This window comes from Rhamphochromis longiceps, linkage group LG3, assembly GCF_057381845.1.
Source record: "Rhamphochromis longiceps isolate RC_006_pf linkage group LG3, R_longiceps_female_GT1.1, whole genome shotgun sequence".
In the NCBI taxonomy this organism is placed as follows: Eukaryota; Metazoa; Chordata; class Actinopteri; order Cichliformes; family Cichlidae; genus Rhamphochromis; species Rhamphochromis longiceps.
Window position 1 is genome coordinate 66,903,025 of NC_140559.1, and position 17,221 is coordinate 66,920,245.

At 40.2% G+C, this 17,221-nt stretch overlaps 3 protein-coding genes across 7 annotated transcripts; 2 read left to right on the forward strand and 1 right to left on the reverse strand.

The window, feature by feature from the left end:
* The first annotated feature begins 727 nt into the window (after nucleotides 1-727).
* LOC146676468 (membrane-spanning 4-domains subfamily A member 4A-like) lies at nucleotides 728-6,054 on the forward strand. 2 transcript variants are annotated; one of them, XM_085400738.1, is made up of 7 exons: nucleotides 728-870; nucleotides 1,724-1,845; nucleotides 2,057-2,164; nucleotides 2,900-2,953; nucleotides 3,417-3,560; nucleotides 4,906-5,028; nucleotides 5,826-6,054. In XM_085400738.1, the coding sequence occupies exons 1-7, from the start codon at nucleotides 864-866 to the stop codon at nucleotides 5,862-5,864; spliced, it is 597 nt and encodes a 198-aa protein (XP_085256864.1). In that variant the 5' UTR covers nucleotides 728-863; the 3' UTR covers nucleotides 5,865-6,054. The 2 variants fall into 2 exon arrangements, with proteins under 2 accessions (XP_085256864.1, XP_085256865.1); XM_085400739.1 differs by having other exon boundaries at nucleotides 783-870; nucleotides 1,727-1,845.
* A 783-nt stretch (nucleotides 6,055-6,837) lies between these two features.
* slx1b (structure-specific endonuclease subunit SLX1B) lies at nucleotides 6,838-12,583 on the reverse strand. 4 transcript variants are annotated; one of them, XM_085400733.1, is made up of 7 exons: nucleotides 12,501-12,583; nucleotides 12,319-12,382; nucleotides 11,995-12,160; nucleotides 11,862-11,913; nucleotides 10,325-10,645; nucleotides 9,270-9,485; nucleotides 6,838-7,349 (listed from the first exon to the last, which is right to left on the reverse strand). In XM_085400733.1, exons 1-7 carry the CDS (start codon nucleotides 12,546-12,548, stop codon nucleotides 7,320-7,322), a joined length of 897 nt encoding a protein of 298 aa, XP_085256859.1. In that variant the 5' UTR covers nucleotides 12,549-12,583; the 3' UTR covers nucleotides 6,838-7,319. The 4 variants fall into 4 exon arrangements, with proteins under 4 accessions (XP_085256859.1, XP_085256863.1, XP_085256862.1 ...); XM_085400737.1 differs by having other exon boundaries at nucleotides 11,995-12,067; nucleotides 12,501-12,580; XM_085400736.1 differs by having other exon boundaries at nucleotides 11,995-12,185; nucleotides 12,483-12,578.
* Nucleotides 12,584-12,687: 104 nt separating this feature from the next.
* On the forward strand, nucleotides 12,688-16,346 carry LOC146676470 (bolA-like protein 2). Its single transcript, XM_085400740.1, has 4 exons — nucleotides 12,688-12,787; nucleotides 12,987-13,051; nucleotides 15,058-15,155; nucleotides 16,136-16,346. Exons 2-4 carry the CDS (start codon nucleotides 12,989-12,991, stop codon nucleotides 16,233-16,235), a joined length of 261 nt encoding a protein of 86 aa, XP_085256866.1. The 5' UTR covers nucleotides 12,688-12,787; nucleotides 12,987-12,988; the 3' UTR covers nucleotides 16,236-16,346.
* The last annotated feature ends 875 nt before the right edge of the window (nucleotides 16,347-17,221 follow it).

Below are 17,221 nucleotides of genomic sequence, written 5' to 3' on the forward strand. Positions count from 1 at the left end.
AGCTCGTGCCAAAAACCGATTGTCTGCCAAAAAGTGATTTCCAGTGTTTACATGTGTTTTTATTATATGTAATGTCTTTACTTATATTGGTAAATAGACTAAAGTGAACAGGGTTTACAAAGAGGTTATATGGTCATCTTATCAGCTTGTTTGCTCACTGTACATTTTATACATAGCTCTGTGCAATTTTTCCATACATATTTCTGTACATTGTTACATGTATATACGAACTTCAGTTGCTTATGTATATAGGAACACTTTGTGTCTCCCTTTTATATTCTATATTCTCCTTGCTATAAGAGCTGTGTAACACCCAAATTTCTCATCCGTGGGAAAATAAAGGTTTATTCTATTCTATACTGTGTAAAATGTGAAAATTACCTCTTTTTCAAGTATCTTCATGACTCTGTGTTATTATACCTACATTATAAGCAATCGAGTACTTTTTAGCAATTTAAAATATGTTTACAGAATTATTGTCATATTTGTTGTAATGTCTGCTGTCCTTAAAAAATGACATTTTTTAATGTCAACAAGATTTTTTTTTTTTTTTTTACCGTATTCATAGAGGATATTTAAACTCTGCCAAAAAAAACCCCAAAAAACTGACTGCGGCTTCTAACTTGTAACAGGAATGTTGTTTGTGGCTCAAGGTGACTTGATATCATTCACGATGGATACATTTGACATATATTTCACATAAAAAAAAATTACAACAGTTTAAAAACAGGAAATCCCTTTTTGCCACTACACCCCGATAGAGGATTGGGTGGGTCGAACTTCCCTACAAAATCCCGAGGTCAGCATATAAACGAGGGAAACTGGCGAGCTGTCTGGACGAAGTTACAGCGGATCTTGTGATCATGGCAGGTAAAATATCGATATAATAATTCAAATCTAAACGATGGTGTACAAGCGGTACACTAGAAAAAATATTATTGACATTATTATCGACATTTGTAGCTTAGTTGTTGTAACTGTAGCCTCTACACAAAAAACATCGTGAAACTAACTGATCAGCCGTCTTGTGATACAACACCCATCGTGTGCAAACACGGGTGTAACCATCATTTGTACAAATCCGCTTTTCTAGGTTTTTGTGGATTTTTGCTTCTAACCAGATGCAGTTTTCCGCGCTATCTTTTCAGCACCCTTCTGCTGATCATGTCAATGAGCTAAACAACCAAACAACTGTAATCTCCACATTTCGACTTTTTTCTCAAAGCAGATTTTTGGCTTTAATCGCGAATTTCGACTTTATTCTCAAGAGGAGCGATTTTATTTAATACTTAACAACCTTATTTCTCGGTGCTAAATTTACGATGTCCCCGCTTTGGTTTAAGGGGAAATGAGAGAGCAGCAGTGCGTCTGATAAAATCCAGATGTCGGTGTTGATACTGAGGCATGTTTGCAATCCAGCTGTTTCTGCTAAATCTGCACATAGACTGCGCGCCGACACACGCCTGCTGTTAGTGAGCAGAGAAACAACAAATACCCTCAGCACTGTTATTACGGTACAGCACAACCCCACGATGGAATCTGCCTTTTATTGTCACCCTCAGAGATTCTGGACTCTGAGTAAACACAGTTATAATGTTAATATAAACCCAAACTTACATGAATACCGCTATGATTTGCAGTGAAGTTTAGCAGCACAGTTTGGATACTGAGCTGAGTCAAAACTGTGTAGCAGTAACAGAGATCTTTTCACTGCTGCTTTCAGAAGAAGTACCAGCTGTGGAAGAAGCCATCAGCCCAGCTCAAAGTCCTCTGGTCACACTCACCTTCCAGAAACACATCCACAGGAAAGAGAAATACCTGGAAGCTGAACCCAAAGCTCTGGGGGTATTGTGTGTGTGTGTGTGTGTGTGTGTGTGTGTGTGTGTGTGTGTGTGTGTGTGTGTGCGTGCGTGCGTGCGTGCGTGCGTGCGTCTTCAACTTCAACTAGTTTATATATACACACTATATTGCCAAAAGTACTCACTCATCTGTCCAGATCATTAAATTCAACTGTTCTAGGTTTATTTTCTGACACCTTTTCCTGACTTTACTTCAGATCACTCAGATCAGCCTCAGTGTTTTCACGATGCTCAGCACCATTGTGTTTCTGAGTAACTGGGGTAATACGTACGCTGTTATACCTTTCTTCATCTCATCTCTCCTGGTAAGTTTGCAGACACTTCACACACAGCATTAGATGAGCAGAGAAACTATATAAGACAAGAAAACTTGCATTCTTCATAACTACTTGCATCCCAAGTCCAGCTAGAATAAAAGATGAAATGTTTTCAAATAGTGACATCTTTGCTGCAGGACAATCACTGATCTGCAAAATGACACCGGCACTTAACAACCTTGCTTTTTATATAAGAAGATAACTCAAAATATAGAGTTCTCTGTTTCAAAGGGATGTAGTAAATAAGTGTAGTACCCATCAGTGTAGACTCAGAGTGACTGCAACATGTTGGCAAGTTGTCTGTGTTATAAATTAGATTAGTTATTTAATTACCTTCGCCAGTCTGTTTAATTGCAGTCATCCAACTACTACTAGCAAGCTAGATAGCTAAATACAAGAAAGTATGCTGAATGAAAATATTGAGTGCAAATTCTACTCTACTGGAGCACTTAAAGCATTTTATACAACATTTCCCATTCATACAAGCACTTCCTTTCATGCCTGAGCGCTTTCTAGCTAACAATCACACTGCACTGAATCCACTGAGGGCAACCTGTACATAGTATCATGCCCAAGGATGCTTTGGAACACAGACTGGAGTAGCCAGGGATCGAACTACCAGTTCATAGAAAAGTTGCACTACCTGTTAATTCTGTTAGTTGGTTAATTCCAGACTTGGGCCTAATGTCAGCCTTCTTGTGTGTGGTTTTGTTCTCTGTACAGGTGATAATAGCTGGGAGCATAGCTGTAGCAGCAAAGAATCTTCATCTGCCGACAGTGAGTGTGCACACAAGCATGCACATACAACATAACAGCTTAAAAACAGCAACCACAGAGTACGGGAAGATATTTACCGTATCAGTTAATGCCACTGTTGAAGTCCCCTGCCACAGAAACAGAACAGCTCTCAGTCTCACTTCCTTTAAGAATCACTGAGTAAGGCTGAATGCAGCTGGTTGTTACACATGTCAAGTGACCTTGTCCCTGACATTTTACTGCCAGGACTGGCAGTGACCAGTACATGCAACAGCACATATGGCCAGGATGTAGAAGCAGTACTTCTCATAATACAGCAGACAGACACCAGCAGTCACCTTGTTAGCAACTAGCTGGAAACAAGTGGGAGGAGTGAAACTGACTTTTTATATCAGGATTGAAATTTAAAGTGGTTTTTTTTATATCTTCTTACACAATGTATCCATGTCTCCAAGCAAATAATTGTATCAGCTGTTTTTCTCAGCTAAGGGCCTGCTTGGTGATGCAGATTGTGGCGTGTGTCGCTTCCATCGTCAATCTAGCCTGCACTCTGATTAAGGATAGCACACCCTATTACTGCTGGCACTCTTACACGATGGACTACGGTGAAATCTGCCATAAAATTGAGGTGAGTAACAAATGCCTTCTTTATAAGAATATTGTTATTATATTTAGTTGAACTACATTCATTTTATTTTCAAATTAGTGGAAGAAAGGGAAGTGTCAAACTAAGAACTATCTATTGTCTTCCATTATTCTAATGTGGGAAAATTCTTGAAAGAGTAGTTTTCAAACAGCTAACAGATCATCTGCAGCATAATGATTTATTTGAAGAGTTCCAGTCAGGTTTGAGAACTCATCAGTAAAGACGCTGGTGAAGGTTACAAATGATCTTCTTATGGCCTCTGACAGTGGACTCGTGTCTGTGCTTGTCCTGCTAGACCTCAGTGCAGCGTTCAATACTGTCGACCATAATATTTAATTACAGAGATTAGAGCAGTACATAGGAATTAGAGGTACTGCATTGCAGTGATTTAAATCATATCTATCAAATATACTCTAATTTGTTAGTGTAAATGGAGAGTCCTCTTCACACACTAAGGTTAATTATGGAGTTCCACAGGGTTCTGTACTAGGATCAGTTCTGTTTACATTATACATGCTTCCCTTTAGGCAATATTGTTCTGGGTATCGCTTACATTTTCACTGCAGATAATGCCCAGATTTATCTGTCAATCAAGCCAGATGACATAAATGGCATGGACAACCAAGTGTGGGCATGCAATAACTCGAGAATGAGACAGAGCAGAAGTTTAAAATTAACACTATGGGTGCGTCTACTACGAATCTCGGACAACTTTGATCCCAAAGTGATCATGATCACAGATTTTCAGAAGTTTTCTGAAAATCCCGTGAATGCGATAGTGTAGGATTTTTCAAAAAGATGGCTTGGTGCATCTACTGAGATAACTGGCAGCCACCAGTATTTTCTCTGTATTATTGTAAGGTCTCTATGGTAAAAATGGTAAATGGCCTGTATTTATATAGCGCTTTACTAGTCCCTAAGGACCCCAAAGTGCTTTACATATCCAGTCATCCACCCATTCACACACACACACGCACATTCATACACACACATTCACACACTGGTGATGCCAAGCTACATTGTAGCCACAGCCACCCTGGGGCGCACTGACAGAGGCTATCTCACAATATAAAGCACCTTGGGGCAGCGGGCTTGTGATATGGTGCTATATAATTCAATATAGTTTTATTTATTTATATAAATATGGAAAAACTACAATTATAATAAATGTAAACAATATAAATGAAAATGAATTGAAATAGGTGGAATAGTAATGTGACGGCACTTCACAGTATGCTAAATGCACAATTTAATGAAGGAAGTTGAGCTGAAGAATGACATGAAAGATGTCCATATGTCATGTGTGTGTATTGTGTTCTATTTACAGAAAATCAATGCCCACTTTTGTGCTGGAGGTATACTCATCCAGGCGACTCTGTTTGCTATCTCTGTTACTTTGGCTGCCTATTGCTGTAAGGTGGTCAACTGTTGTGGACCACCGGCTAAACTAGTGAGTAGATGCTCATGATCGCAATCGCAGTGCACTGTCACATTGTCATATTCATTAATGCCTACACACAGGCATTTGGACATGTGTGGAGCCAAACTATACTTACAGTTTTGAAATACCCTGTTTGTGTGTCTCCAACTACAGTTTTTTGCTGAGAATGTAGTGGCACAATCTTCAAATATTTGGTCAGTTTGTCGAGATAGAGCCTCTTTGCAAAAGTGCTCTGACGTTTTCAAAGACAGTTGTTCCTGCTGCCAGTTAACTTTGTTAACCGTTAACTGTTAGATTTGTGCTAACAATCTTTCAAAATACACAAACAAGGTATTTCAAAACTTTACTTACACTTGTGCCATTTGTGGTTTTCAATGCATTCTGGCATACCTGCCCCAAATCCACTTCATGGCAATCGATTATCTTGCCATGACTTTGATGGGTGAGGTTGAACGATAAAATTAATTCATGAACACAGCAGAAGGGTCAGGAGTGCCAATATGACTTAATTAAATAAGCCATTGAATTGTGTAATTAATTAATTACAATTGAAAACAACTAAATAAAAAATTATTAAATCTTTTACATGAAATTAATTGACATGATATGATTGATTAATTATTTATATATCTAATTAATGATTTATTTTCAATTATAATTATTTAACCATGGCACTTGAGGCCCTCCACAGTAAATTAATATTTTTTTGTTATCCCATTAAGAATAGGCCACACAATCATTGTTACTAACTTTAGACAGGGCTCATAGAGGTAATGATATTCAACCTTATTTTCTGTGCCTTTCAGCCAGTGATCACCGTACAAGCCCCTCCCGCCCAGGAGTGAAGATGGGACAGGCGCAAAAGACTCACGTACAGCCACAAAAATGCTCCAGTACAGTCTTGAGTTAAAACCAAATTAGTATTTTGAGAATAACAATCATGCGTAATATCAAAGTGGCACTTTACCCTCCATTATATATACACATATATATACACACATATATATATACACACAAACATACACACACATCAAACAGAAAACAGGGGGACTTCCAGGCCAAGGAACAAGGCACATTAGCCAAATCAGTTCATGGAGGTTGACCAGGAAAAGAAGAAGCAAGAAACTGAGACTTGGTTAATACGACTATTAATTTGTGCTTGATGTCCTGTGAGCCGCCTATTACGCAAGCTGTTAACTCTCAGAAACTTGTCCTCTGATTCAGTTGTGTCTTTGGGTTTGTCAGACCTCTTCCTGTCAGAGTTTGTTACTGAGCCTTTTCATGGTGAAGGAAACTGTACTCACTGACACCTTGACTTTCTTTGCAATTTCTCTGTAGGACAGACCTTGCAATAAATAACTGGAAAAATTGGAGTGGTCTAAACGTTTTCACCTGTAGTGTACATATACATATTCATACGTATACAAATAGTTCGCACTTCAGTCACATCACGGCTGATTTAAAATCCTCTGTGGTAGTGTACAGAAAAAATATGGGCCAGACTTATAGCTCAGGGAACCATAACCAAGATTATACCCCCAAAACAGTTATTCAATTCAGTTTTATTTATACAGCGCCAAATCACAACAACAGTCGCCTCAAGGCGCTTTATATTATAAGGCATAATATTACAATAATACATACAGAATGGAAGAATTAGTTATCAGTCATGTATAAAAACTGAAGATTTTATTCTGCTTTTTAAATAATTAAGAGAAAGTGACAGAAACAAGACAAAAGTTAGGCTGGAGTTCCTGCTATCACTGGGTAAGGGAAAGGCAGGAACATCATGGATATGTTGTCATCACAGGGCTAACACAGAGATTCAACCATTCACACGCCCATATCCACACTTAGAATTACCACGTAACTATTAATTAATACATGTGTGTACTCTGCATATTCTCCCTGTGTGGTTTTCCTCCCAAACAGACTCCAGCAGACTGGAACGAAGAGAAGACAGCACTAACACTACATCACTCGCACCTAATTCAACACTAATAATGACAACAAAAAAAGAGTGTATCCTGCCTCTTGCCCTATGATTGCATGAGTTAGAGGTTCAAATAGATTGTGAATGAGAATTTGCTGTATAACTTATGGTGAAACGTGGCTTCTAGTGCTCAGAGTAGTCAGTAAGGCTAGAAAAGCACCATATTAATGCCAGTCCACTGACACAGTCGCCACAAACTGCAGATCATGTTGGAAGCACGGTCCTTTCCACGCAATGCTCCAGTTCTTCTGACAGTGATGTGATGTCCAGTGAGAAGTAAACACATTTTTTTACAGCTTCCCCTTCTTCATATCTGCAGTTTGTCTGCCCAGTGACTCTGCGGAAGATCAGTACAAATTAGCAAAGTAATTAAGCACCTTAAATCTTCTATATTTACTCTTCATTTTATTCCAGATCTACTGGTGTGGTGTACACACACAAGATTTCTGAAAGGGATGTGACATTTTAAGGCCCAACTGTACCTATATGTCCAGTTACGTAAATTAGAATGCATACAGTCTTTATCAATTAGAGATTGAATCAGAAAGATCATCTGATTCAAATGATAAAATGCAGAAACAAAGTGTGAAAAACTAAGTACATATGTAAATAGGCAAGTAGAAGCCAGTACTGCTAAGCTCAAATGCACATAATTAACTGATCATCAAGTCTGAGCACTTCTATGAAAACAGAGGTTTTGGCAGTTTGCAGGTCAGAGTAGAAAATTGTTATATAGATTACCACTCAGAATACCATACAGCATCAGCCTCGTGCCAACAAAACAACAAAAAAACAACAACAACTTTATTCCGATATTAATCGAATCTAAAATTAACATTGAATTAAGATACTCGTGTGCAACAGTGTCAATCATCTTTGCCTCCAGCTGACAGGCAACTTTAGGCTCACAGCTCCTCCCCCCACTGACAGCTGAAGTAGTTAACATGCATTACACTGAGCAACACTTTCAGAGGAATTTCAGAGCTCAGTAAAACTCTCATTTCAGCAACACTGAAATATTAAACAGTTATCATAAACGTTAGCCTGGCTGGCACACACAATAACATTAGGTGTTTAGCATTAGCAATTACCCGATAGCCACATTAGCCATCTGTTATCATTAACATTGCAGCCAGCGAACTGCAATTAGATAAAAGACGAATAATTATTGCAGAGCAGATTACGGACACATGGATAAGCAGGCAGTTTGCTGGCTGTGCAGAGCAGAGGGGAGACTGTAGCTGAACTGAACAGAACGGAGGGGCCAGAGAGTGGAGAGCTAATCCTGGCAATTAAAGATAAATAATAAAAATGGAATAAATTATAAATTTGACTGAACAGCACACAGTACTACTAATACAGGATATGAAGCAGGCAAGGAGGTGACCGGGGCAACAGACATCCAGAGGCCCCCCCAGACCACTTCAAGGACAATGGCAGCCCCTACCTGGAGAAGAGCAGAGGTAAGCAGCCAGCAGCCACAGTTCAGAAGGCCCAGGGCCACAGAAATGAGCCCGCAGGTGCTGCCGGCAGCCAGCTGTGCCAGAGCAGACTGAGCTCCAGGCCCAGGACCTGAGACCCAAGAGCACCACGCCCACCACCCAAGCAGGGGCCCATCAGAGCCAGGAGGGCCAGGTCATGCAAAGCAGCCTTTGAGAGTGAGCCACAACCCAACCGAGCACCCAGCCGCAGACACCGAGAAACACCAATGCACCAGCCAGTGGGTGGGGGCGCCAACCAGCACCAGCACTGGCACCAGAGGTGAGGACCCTGTTCAGTGTGCCCACCTCAAAAGGCCCTATATGTATGTGTCATTAAAGTGTAAGGAATGAGAGTGTCCAAGTTGTGAAATCAGAACAACCCTAGTCAGCACAGTGACCCCAAGAATCAAACACACCAGAGGCCAAAATTCTTCCACTGCCATGGGAGAGACTGATAACGTCATAAGAAAATGATTACTCCGAGTTGTGGCTGGTAGACGTTGTTCTACAAGCTACTGAATCATAGGGTGTACTTGGTTTTCACACACTGCTTTGGCATTTTGTCTTAATTTTGCACATGAAAAAAATAAAATAAAAAACAGAAATACAGTGAGACTCCAGTAACTGCCTCCGGCATAATCAATGTGAGCAAAGCTTTTTGTGAGAGGCTTTAGAAAAGAACCAACAGGAGACATGCAAATAATAAAAGTGAGTAATGAACAGAGAGCTGAATGTATTCTATCTAAACATACTGAGCATGAGATGCTGTAACTAACTTGGGCTGCAGACAGCGTGACCTCCTCCAGGTCTCCGAAGCAGCCGTGTTTATGTCGGATGAGACTTCCCCACAGCATCGAGCTGTCGCAGGAAGGACACTCGCCCTCAACTGGCAGAAGGTGGGATGGCTCAGACCTCAGGAAATATCTGGCAAGGCAGATTACATGACCTCTCATCCCACAGGAAGGGTGGACACAGCTCAGCTTCTCTGACACCTCAAAGAGCACAAAAGCATTACATTGTTTACATTAAATTCAAATTTCAAATTCAAATTTTATTTGTCACGTACACAGTCATACACAGTACGATATGTAGTGAAATGCTTACATTACATTACATTAAATTCAGCTAAAATTTCAAGTAAAGTTTGAACTATTACTGGTTCTGGGACACAAAATAAACTTTCAAGATATTTTCAGGCGAGACCTCGATTTATGAAGACATCACCTGTTTGTAAAAGTGCTCCCACATTTTCGGAAATGCCTGACATCCCACCAGCTAGCAGTAGATAGTCGACTGGGATGTCAAGGCTCACTAGAGCCAGTCTTGTGTCAAGGTAGTTATCCCCGACAGAAGTTGTTTCCCCTGCGTCGGGAGCCCGACTTTGCACATTATTTTCAACCCTGCGTCGTTTGGATACTCAGTGAAAGTTAAAGTTGAGTTGAATAAAATTCACTTAGATAACTTAATGTTCATTTCAGTATTTTATTTGTTCCTGAGCAAATCGGCTTGGCTGAGACTAAAGTAAAATAAAACAGAGGAACAGGTCAGGAGCTTTGCTGCAGAGCAGGAAGCTCCACACATTCTCTCCACTGCCTGTTTATTTGAAGAAAGGTCATTGAAGTAGTTTAAAATGTTCCTAGATTAAAAAATATATATCAACAATGTACTCAGATGGATATGATTTGAAAAACAAGTATCTAAACAACCAAACGATATCTGAGCCATTGAGTATTTTGATGAGTTAATCCTGCTGACCATTAAAGACATCCTGCTGTTTAAACTGAACAGAAATGTGTAAAAGCACTGATACTGATCTGTTAGATGACTCTACCTTGATGTGCTTCTCACAGAGAAAACACATGGACGCCTCCTCCTCTTCCTCGTCCTGACATTGTAGCGAGGGTGTCTTTTTGGCTCTTACGGTGCCAAAAGCGATGGGGATATGGAGGGGAGGCTGCAGGCCAGGCTCAAAGTCCATCCTGTACTCCTGTTTGAGCCAGCGCGCTGTTAGCGGCAGTCTGTTCCATGGCGCCACCCTCAGCATGTTGGAGACGACTCGCCAGTGGAATTCCAGGCTCGATTCTTTTCTGGAGCGCCGAGATACATGCACAAGCCTCCTGGAGGAATGAGGGTGCTGCCACGCCCACTCAAACTGGCACACAGAAACATGACAGTCACACAGCCACTCAGGACAGTGTCCAGCTTGGATGGAGCTTGCAAAATATTAATCTGATTTGTGTGAAGTATTTTCCTCATTTCACTTGGTGCCTAAAACCTTGTCTGTTTTCAGTCTGGTTCAATTCTATTTATACAGACGACAGTGCCACAAGGTGCTTTATACTGTACGGTAAAGACTCTCCACCAAGTAAACACTAAAACCCAACAATGAGAAGACCCCTATGAGCAAGCACTTTGCAACAGTGGGAAGGAAAAACTCCCTTTTAACAGGAAGAAACCTCTGGTAGAACCATTCTCAGGTAGGGACGGGAATCTGCAATTCCATTAATAAAATATAATGTTCAAAGTAGTCTTTAAACATTTCAGGGCCTTTCAAGGCATCAGAATTACACCTGAGAAGAGGAGAGATGTTGTCTGTTGTGTGTGTGTTTCAGATTTATTGGAAATGCAATTAGGCTGTGACATAAAAAACATAGTGTCTCAGAACACAAACACTATGGTCACTATCTCTTCTACTCTGTGGTTATTTGGTGCTAAGACTAGCCACGGATGATTTTGTCTCCACTGCGACAGTCTTCTGACCACAATAAATCAAACAAGACTAGAGTTCAGATTCCAGAGTTCATTTAAACTGAACTCTGGAAACATTCAACTAAACTTCAGCTGTTAATGTTTGATCATGAATCTGACCTGCACATGCAGTCATGGTCATGTTTCATGTTTTTCTTTCTGTTAGCTTTAAGGATCATTGTCTGAGATGAATGGTTGAAAATCATGCTCAATTTCTGTGCTGAAAAATGGGCCTCTATTTATTTTTATCACTCAGTAAACATACCCTCCCCCCACCCACCCACTCACTATCATTAGGTGAAAAAAATGACAAATGGAAATTTCATCACCTAAAGCCCAGATTGGCAGATTTCTGCTAAAATCCAATGATTTAAAGCAAAGCAAAGAAAATTAATCATCACATTTATTATATACTAACATTTGCATGAAATTCCAACTGACAAACTGTAGAAGATTGTTTCTTTACATGTGGTCGTCCAAACTCTGAAAACTGTGGACGCATGAAACTGCGCTCTTATTGCTATGGGCTTGGGTGACACTTTATTATAGTCACAATGGCGCTCTGAGAGTTTTTGATTCATTTCCATCACTTATAGATTGGACAGTGTCTTGATACTTACCCTGAGAGCAGCAATATCAGATGGGAAGCCGTGGATAATGAGGACCATCTCCCTGTAGACAGACGGACACAGTAAATAGTAACTAATGTCCAAGGTGCGGTATACCGTACAGTATAAAGTTGCGAGGCCCTACCACGGTCCTCTCCCGCTGGTCCTCTTGGCCCCTCCTCTGTGCCTCCCAGCATTGTGCTGTCCTATCCTTCGCTCTGGGTTCACAGTGAAGCCGATGTAGATACGGCCTTTAAATTTTGGATTGATGCAGTACAGCATATACACCCCGAAGAAACTTTCCACCTCCACTACCATAGTAACAGCATAAGCAGACTACTCTCATAAGCCCAAGACTGAATCACGACTTTACCAGATATCGGTCACAGTGGCTAACATTGGCTACATGCTAAAGTATTATACAGGTATAATACACACCAAATAACTCCAAGTATTGTTCAACACTTACGTGACTTTTGCACAAAATCTTTACGTTTTTCATCCACAGTTAGCCACCTCCGACTGCTTGGTCGCTTTAAAAAAAAAGTACATACACATAAACAGCCTCTGTATTAGTAGTCGAAAAATCTGCCTGATAAAATTCAAAATTCAAAAAAGCGTAACATCTTATACCAGTCAGGCTATACTAACACATCTATGACTAAAGATGTCGGATACGTGCAGTCTTTTCTGATTCATTAATCGAAACTGCAAAACTTTAGTTTGGCTTTCTGCATAGACCTCTAGTGTTATGATTTGCTATTTTAAATAATTGGTCCCGCCTACTGTATGTACGGCTCTCAAATGATTGGGCACTGTGTAATTTGTCACAATGCAATTGGTGTTTCTTTCGGTCTGTTGTGATCTTAGCGCCGAAGACTGACGCCAGTAGGACGTCCGCACAGAGTCACTAAGGAGCGACAGCATCACAGCTTTTGGTAATACTCTCATCTTCAACGATTTAACAGTCGAAGAGTATTTTTCTTTTAAATATACCGAGAATGCACGAGTGAATATAACGCCCTTATTTTAAGTGGCAGTTTACATCAGTCATCAGATCCAGTGTGACAAAGCAGCTGCCGGTCCGGCTAACCACTAACCCTGCAATCGGTTTGTTTCCGTTTTTATATCATGTAGACATGTCAGTAACAGCTGATCACATCCGGGACAGACTTATCAAAGAGCTGGCGGCAGTGCACGTGGTAGGTTCAAGACTGTTCCTAAGAGAGAGAGAGAGTGAGTGAGTGTGTGTGTGTGTGTGTGTGTGTGTGTGTGTGTGTGTGTGTGTGTGTGTGTGCGCATTCAAAGTGCTTTCAGTCATTAACAACAAAACCTTAACTTTGAAGTAACATTTTACAGGGCCCATTTGTAGCACAGTGGGTTAGGTCTGTTGCCTCACAGAAAAAAGGTTTGAACCCCAGCTGGGTCCTTTATGTGTGCTATTTGCATAATGCCCATGTGTCTGTGTGATTCCTCCCGCATTTCAAAGACATGTCTGTTAGTTTAATTTGTAATTCTAAGTTGGACATGGATGTGAGGTAGAAGCACACCTATCTACATAATCAGTTTCTTCAATTCCAACCTCTCCACCATCACATACAAGACAAAAGAGCTGTCAAAGCACATCAGGGACAAGATTGTAGACTTGCACAAGACTGAAATGGGCTACAAGACCAAAAGAAAGAAAGCTGGTGAGAAGGTGACAACTGTTATAATTCAGAAATGGAAGAAATATTAAACGACCCCCTATTATCCCAGGTTGTATGCCATATGCAAGATCTTACCAACATGAAAGATGATGGGTGAGGATGATAACGGTTGAATCAGCCCAAAACTAGACAGAAGGAGTTGATGATTTCAAGGGTAGGTAGGACCAAGGCCACCTGGAACACCACTTGGAAAACACACTACGCTGTAACAGACTGAAATCTGGGTTGAAGAAGGAAGGAAACATCTAAATAATTCAGAGAAGGCTTGAGAGAAAGCGCAGTAATAGGGTGAAACCAAAATTTAGCTTTTTGGCCTCGACTCGACTCACCATGTTTGGAGAAAGAGAAATGCTCAGTATGACCCAAAGAACACCAAGCATGGAGGGTGAAACACTATACTTTGAAGGTGTTTTGTGTTAAGGCTTCAACATACAAACACCTGCACACTTTCCAGCCCACTTAAAATCCCGAGTATAAGAGATGATCCTGTCGAACCTGAAATAACTGGTCTGTTTTGAAAATGTGTAGAGAAAGTACAGATATTTGTTTAAAAATGTAGGGAGTAAAAGTACAGTTGTCAGAAAAATAAATACTGAAGTACAGATTGGTACTGTACTTAAATATACTTTTAACCTATGCATTTGTACTTCATTACTTTCCACCTCTGGGCAGGACCATGTATCATAAAACATTGAAGATGGGTCTTCCATCACAACACTAACCCAAACCATACCGCCAAGGCAACAAAGGAGTGGCTAAATAAGAAGAACATTAAGGTCATAGAGTGGCATAGCCAGTCTCCAGGACTCCAATAGAAAATTTGTGGATGGAGCTGAAACAGCAGCCAACAAACCTAAACAGCTGAGAGTTTCTGTGAAGACTGGGTCAGAATGTCTCATGAGATGTGTGCAAGCCTGGTGACCAACTACAAGCTTTTTTTTTAGGCAACAAGGGTTTCACCACCACTCACTCATGTTTTACACATGACACACAAATCAATTTATAACTTTTATGTAATGTATTTTTGCCTCTGTTAAAATGAAACTACCATGAAAAAATCAGAACTGTAATTATTGACACTATGTTGTAATAATGTGCATTGCTGGAATGAAAGAAGGTACGCTTACATCAGTGTACTTTTCATACTTTACATGAGTTCTTTTTCTAATGGCACATAAACCAGTATATTTCAGAGGAAGTACAGAAGTACAGTAAGGTGTCAGTTTGGCTTCTGGCTAATGGTGATGCTATCTCACTGTTTTTAAACAATGCAAACAATGAATTGATTAATGCAGCAAATAATATGAGCACATCATTTGGTTATGAAAATGTTAGTTGCAGCTTGATACTCAATAGTTTCACTTCACACAACTACTGCAAATCTACCTTTTTATAATAAAGGATGAGTAATAATGACCTTGAAATGTATTTTTATAGAAGTATTTAGATTATTTGTCTTAAGTAAAGGTACTCGCATACTTGATCTTGTGCTTAACCAGGAGGTGGAGGATACATCAGCCAACAGATGTGCTGCCAGCTTCAAAGTGCTGGTGGTTTCGCCCCAGTTTGAGAACAAACCACTGCTGCAGAGACACAGGTAATAACACATGTGCCAGTGTGTACGCATGAGGTGCTGATGACAAAACAAAGCTGTGGATGGTTTATTTGTTTCTCTGTAACCTTAACCTTCTTGGGTTAAGAAGTAAAAAAGGCTCAAGGGATGAACCTGTGTTATGGCTACATGTAACAGAAAACTAGGCAAAGAATTTTATATTGTGTCTTTAGACACTTTAATAGTAGCGTACTGCAAAAACATATATTTTGTTCCAATTACTTTAATTGAATATATGAAAAATGTAAACAATAAAAAAACAAGTATTTTTGCAAATACCAAGTGATTCCTTAATGGCTATTAGTGCAAGACTTTGTATGGCTTGAGTCCTTTAAAAAATTAGCAATTTTAACAGGAAATGAAACAAAAAGAGAAACAAAATTGTATATTTTTGCTTCAAATCATCATCGGTATGTACAGAGGAGGTGGGGAGAGAGAGGTTCAACATTGTGAGTGTGTAGAGTCATCTTTAAAACACAGTGGAGGCTCTAGCCAGTGGTGTGGAGCATGGCAATGATCCCACCAGTGCAGTTAAATCATACCTGGATAGAAGAACACACAGTGGAGCACTGTCAGTCATGGACTAGCCTCCCCAGAGCTCGACATTATTGAAGCTGTGTGAGATTATCCAGACACAGAACAGAACAAAGGCAGAAACCTCCGAAGAAGAACTTTGAATTTCCTTCATGAAGGGCAACTATTCCTGAAAATGACCTGAAGCAGCCTCAGAGTGTTCAGCGTTGCCTTTCAAGCTGGTTAGAATTGTGCAACATATGTCTGCAGATTTCCATAAACCACAGCAAATATTTTCTATTTTCCTAACAAAATATAAAGAAATGAAGTGTAACGCAGGACTTTTGCTCAGATTATACGTCTGTGCGGGTTTCAGTGAAACTCCTTTCTAGCCGTTTCTGCAGCCTTAAAGCTCGTCATGTCACTGTGCTGTGTGTACTGTGTGTTGGCAGGATGGTGAATACTTGTCTAGCCGAGGAGCTGAAAGAGATCCATGCTTTTGAACAGAAGACCCTCACACCAGAACAGTGGAAGAAACAGAATCCACAATGACACACAAACACTGTATCACGTTGTTGCCATAAACACTCACTGGATATGTAGAACGGATACACTTCTTAAATTCTCTTTAATCGACTGGCAATAAAACTCTTAGATGCTTCCTCCTGTCTCTGTTGAATCATTTTTATTGGACTCTGCTGTTTTGACAGCACAACATCATGTTTTTTATTGCTAATAAATCATGATAAATACATTTAATGAAGTTACAAATGCCCACTGCAGAACATGGTAAATGGTAAATGGCCTGTATTTGTATAGCGCTTTACTACTCCCTAAGGACCCCAAAGCGCTTTACACATTCAGTCATCCACCAATTCACACACACATTCACACACTGGTGATGGCAAGCTGCATGTAGCCACAGCCACCCTGGGGCGCACTGACAGAGGCGAGGCTCATAATTTATATATAATTTATTCTGTTTATTTTATTTATATGGCACAAAATCAAGTAAACCCTCACCTCAAGTCAGTATGTAGTTTATTTCATCAGTCCATATCATTAGATAAGGTGAGGTGATGGTGAACAGTTTATTAAAGAAGATCATTGATCATAAAGGTACATCGTTCACCATCTCACAATACTGCGATTGCAGCCATTCCCCAACTCCAACTATGTGATTTATGTAATGGTGAGCGTGTCATTTTAAGGATGTGATTAAATCCTAAACTTATAGTGATTCAAGTATTTTAAGGAGCAGTGCTGTTATATGTCATATGGGGATGCTGCTGGCACACTACATGTCCCAGTGACCCCCAGGATTACAGATCAGTGGCACTGACTTCGCACGTCATGAAGATCCTAGAAAGGCTCGTCCTTGACTGTACATATACAACAAAATTGTTGATTACCTGACAGGAAGACCACAAGGTCTGACAAGGTGATCAGCAAGACAGGGGCGCCACAAGGGACAAGGGACCTCTCCCCTTGGACATTGTGGAGGACTGTAAATACCCTAGAGTACACATAGGGCATAG

Coding starts and splice junctions, on each gene's coding strand:
- LOC146676470 (XM_085400740.1), top strand. CDS start 12,989: ATGTCAGTAACAGCTGATCACATCCGGGACAGACTTATCAAAGAGCTG. Junction 13,052..15,057: donor AGCTGGCGGCAGTGCACGTG/GTAGGTTCAAGA, acceptor GTGCTTAACCAG/GAGGTGGAGGATACATCAGC. Junction 15,156..16,135: donor CCACTGCTGCAGAGACACAG/GTAATAACACAT, acceptor GTGTGTTGGCAG/GATGGTGAATACTTGTCTAG.
- slx1b (XM_085400733.1), bottom strand. CDS start 12,548: ATGAATCAGAAAAGACTGCACGTATCCGACATCTTTAGTCATAGATGT. Junction 11,914..11,994: donor ACCAGCGGGAGAGGACCGTG/GTAGGGCCTCGC, acceptor GTCTGTCTACAG/GGAGATGGTCCTCATTATCC. Junction 7,350..9,269: donor TCACGCTGTCTGCAGCCCAA/GTTAGTTACAGC, acceptor GATCTTCCGCAG/AGTCACTGGGCAGACAAACT.
- LOC146676468 (XM_085400738.1), top strand. Junction 3,561..4,905: donor AAATCTGCCATAAAATTGAG/GTGAGTAACAAA, acceptor TTCTATTTACAG/AAAATCAATGCCCACTTTTG. Junction 5,029..5,825: donor GTGGACCACCGGCTAAACTA/GTGAGTAGATGC, acceptor TGTGCCTTTCAG/CCAGTGATCACCGTACAAGC.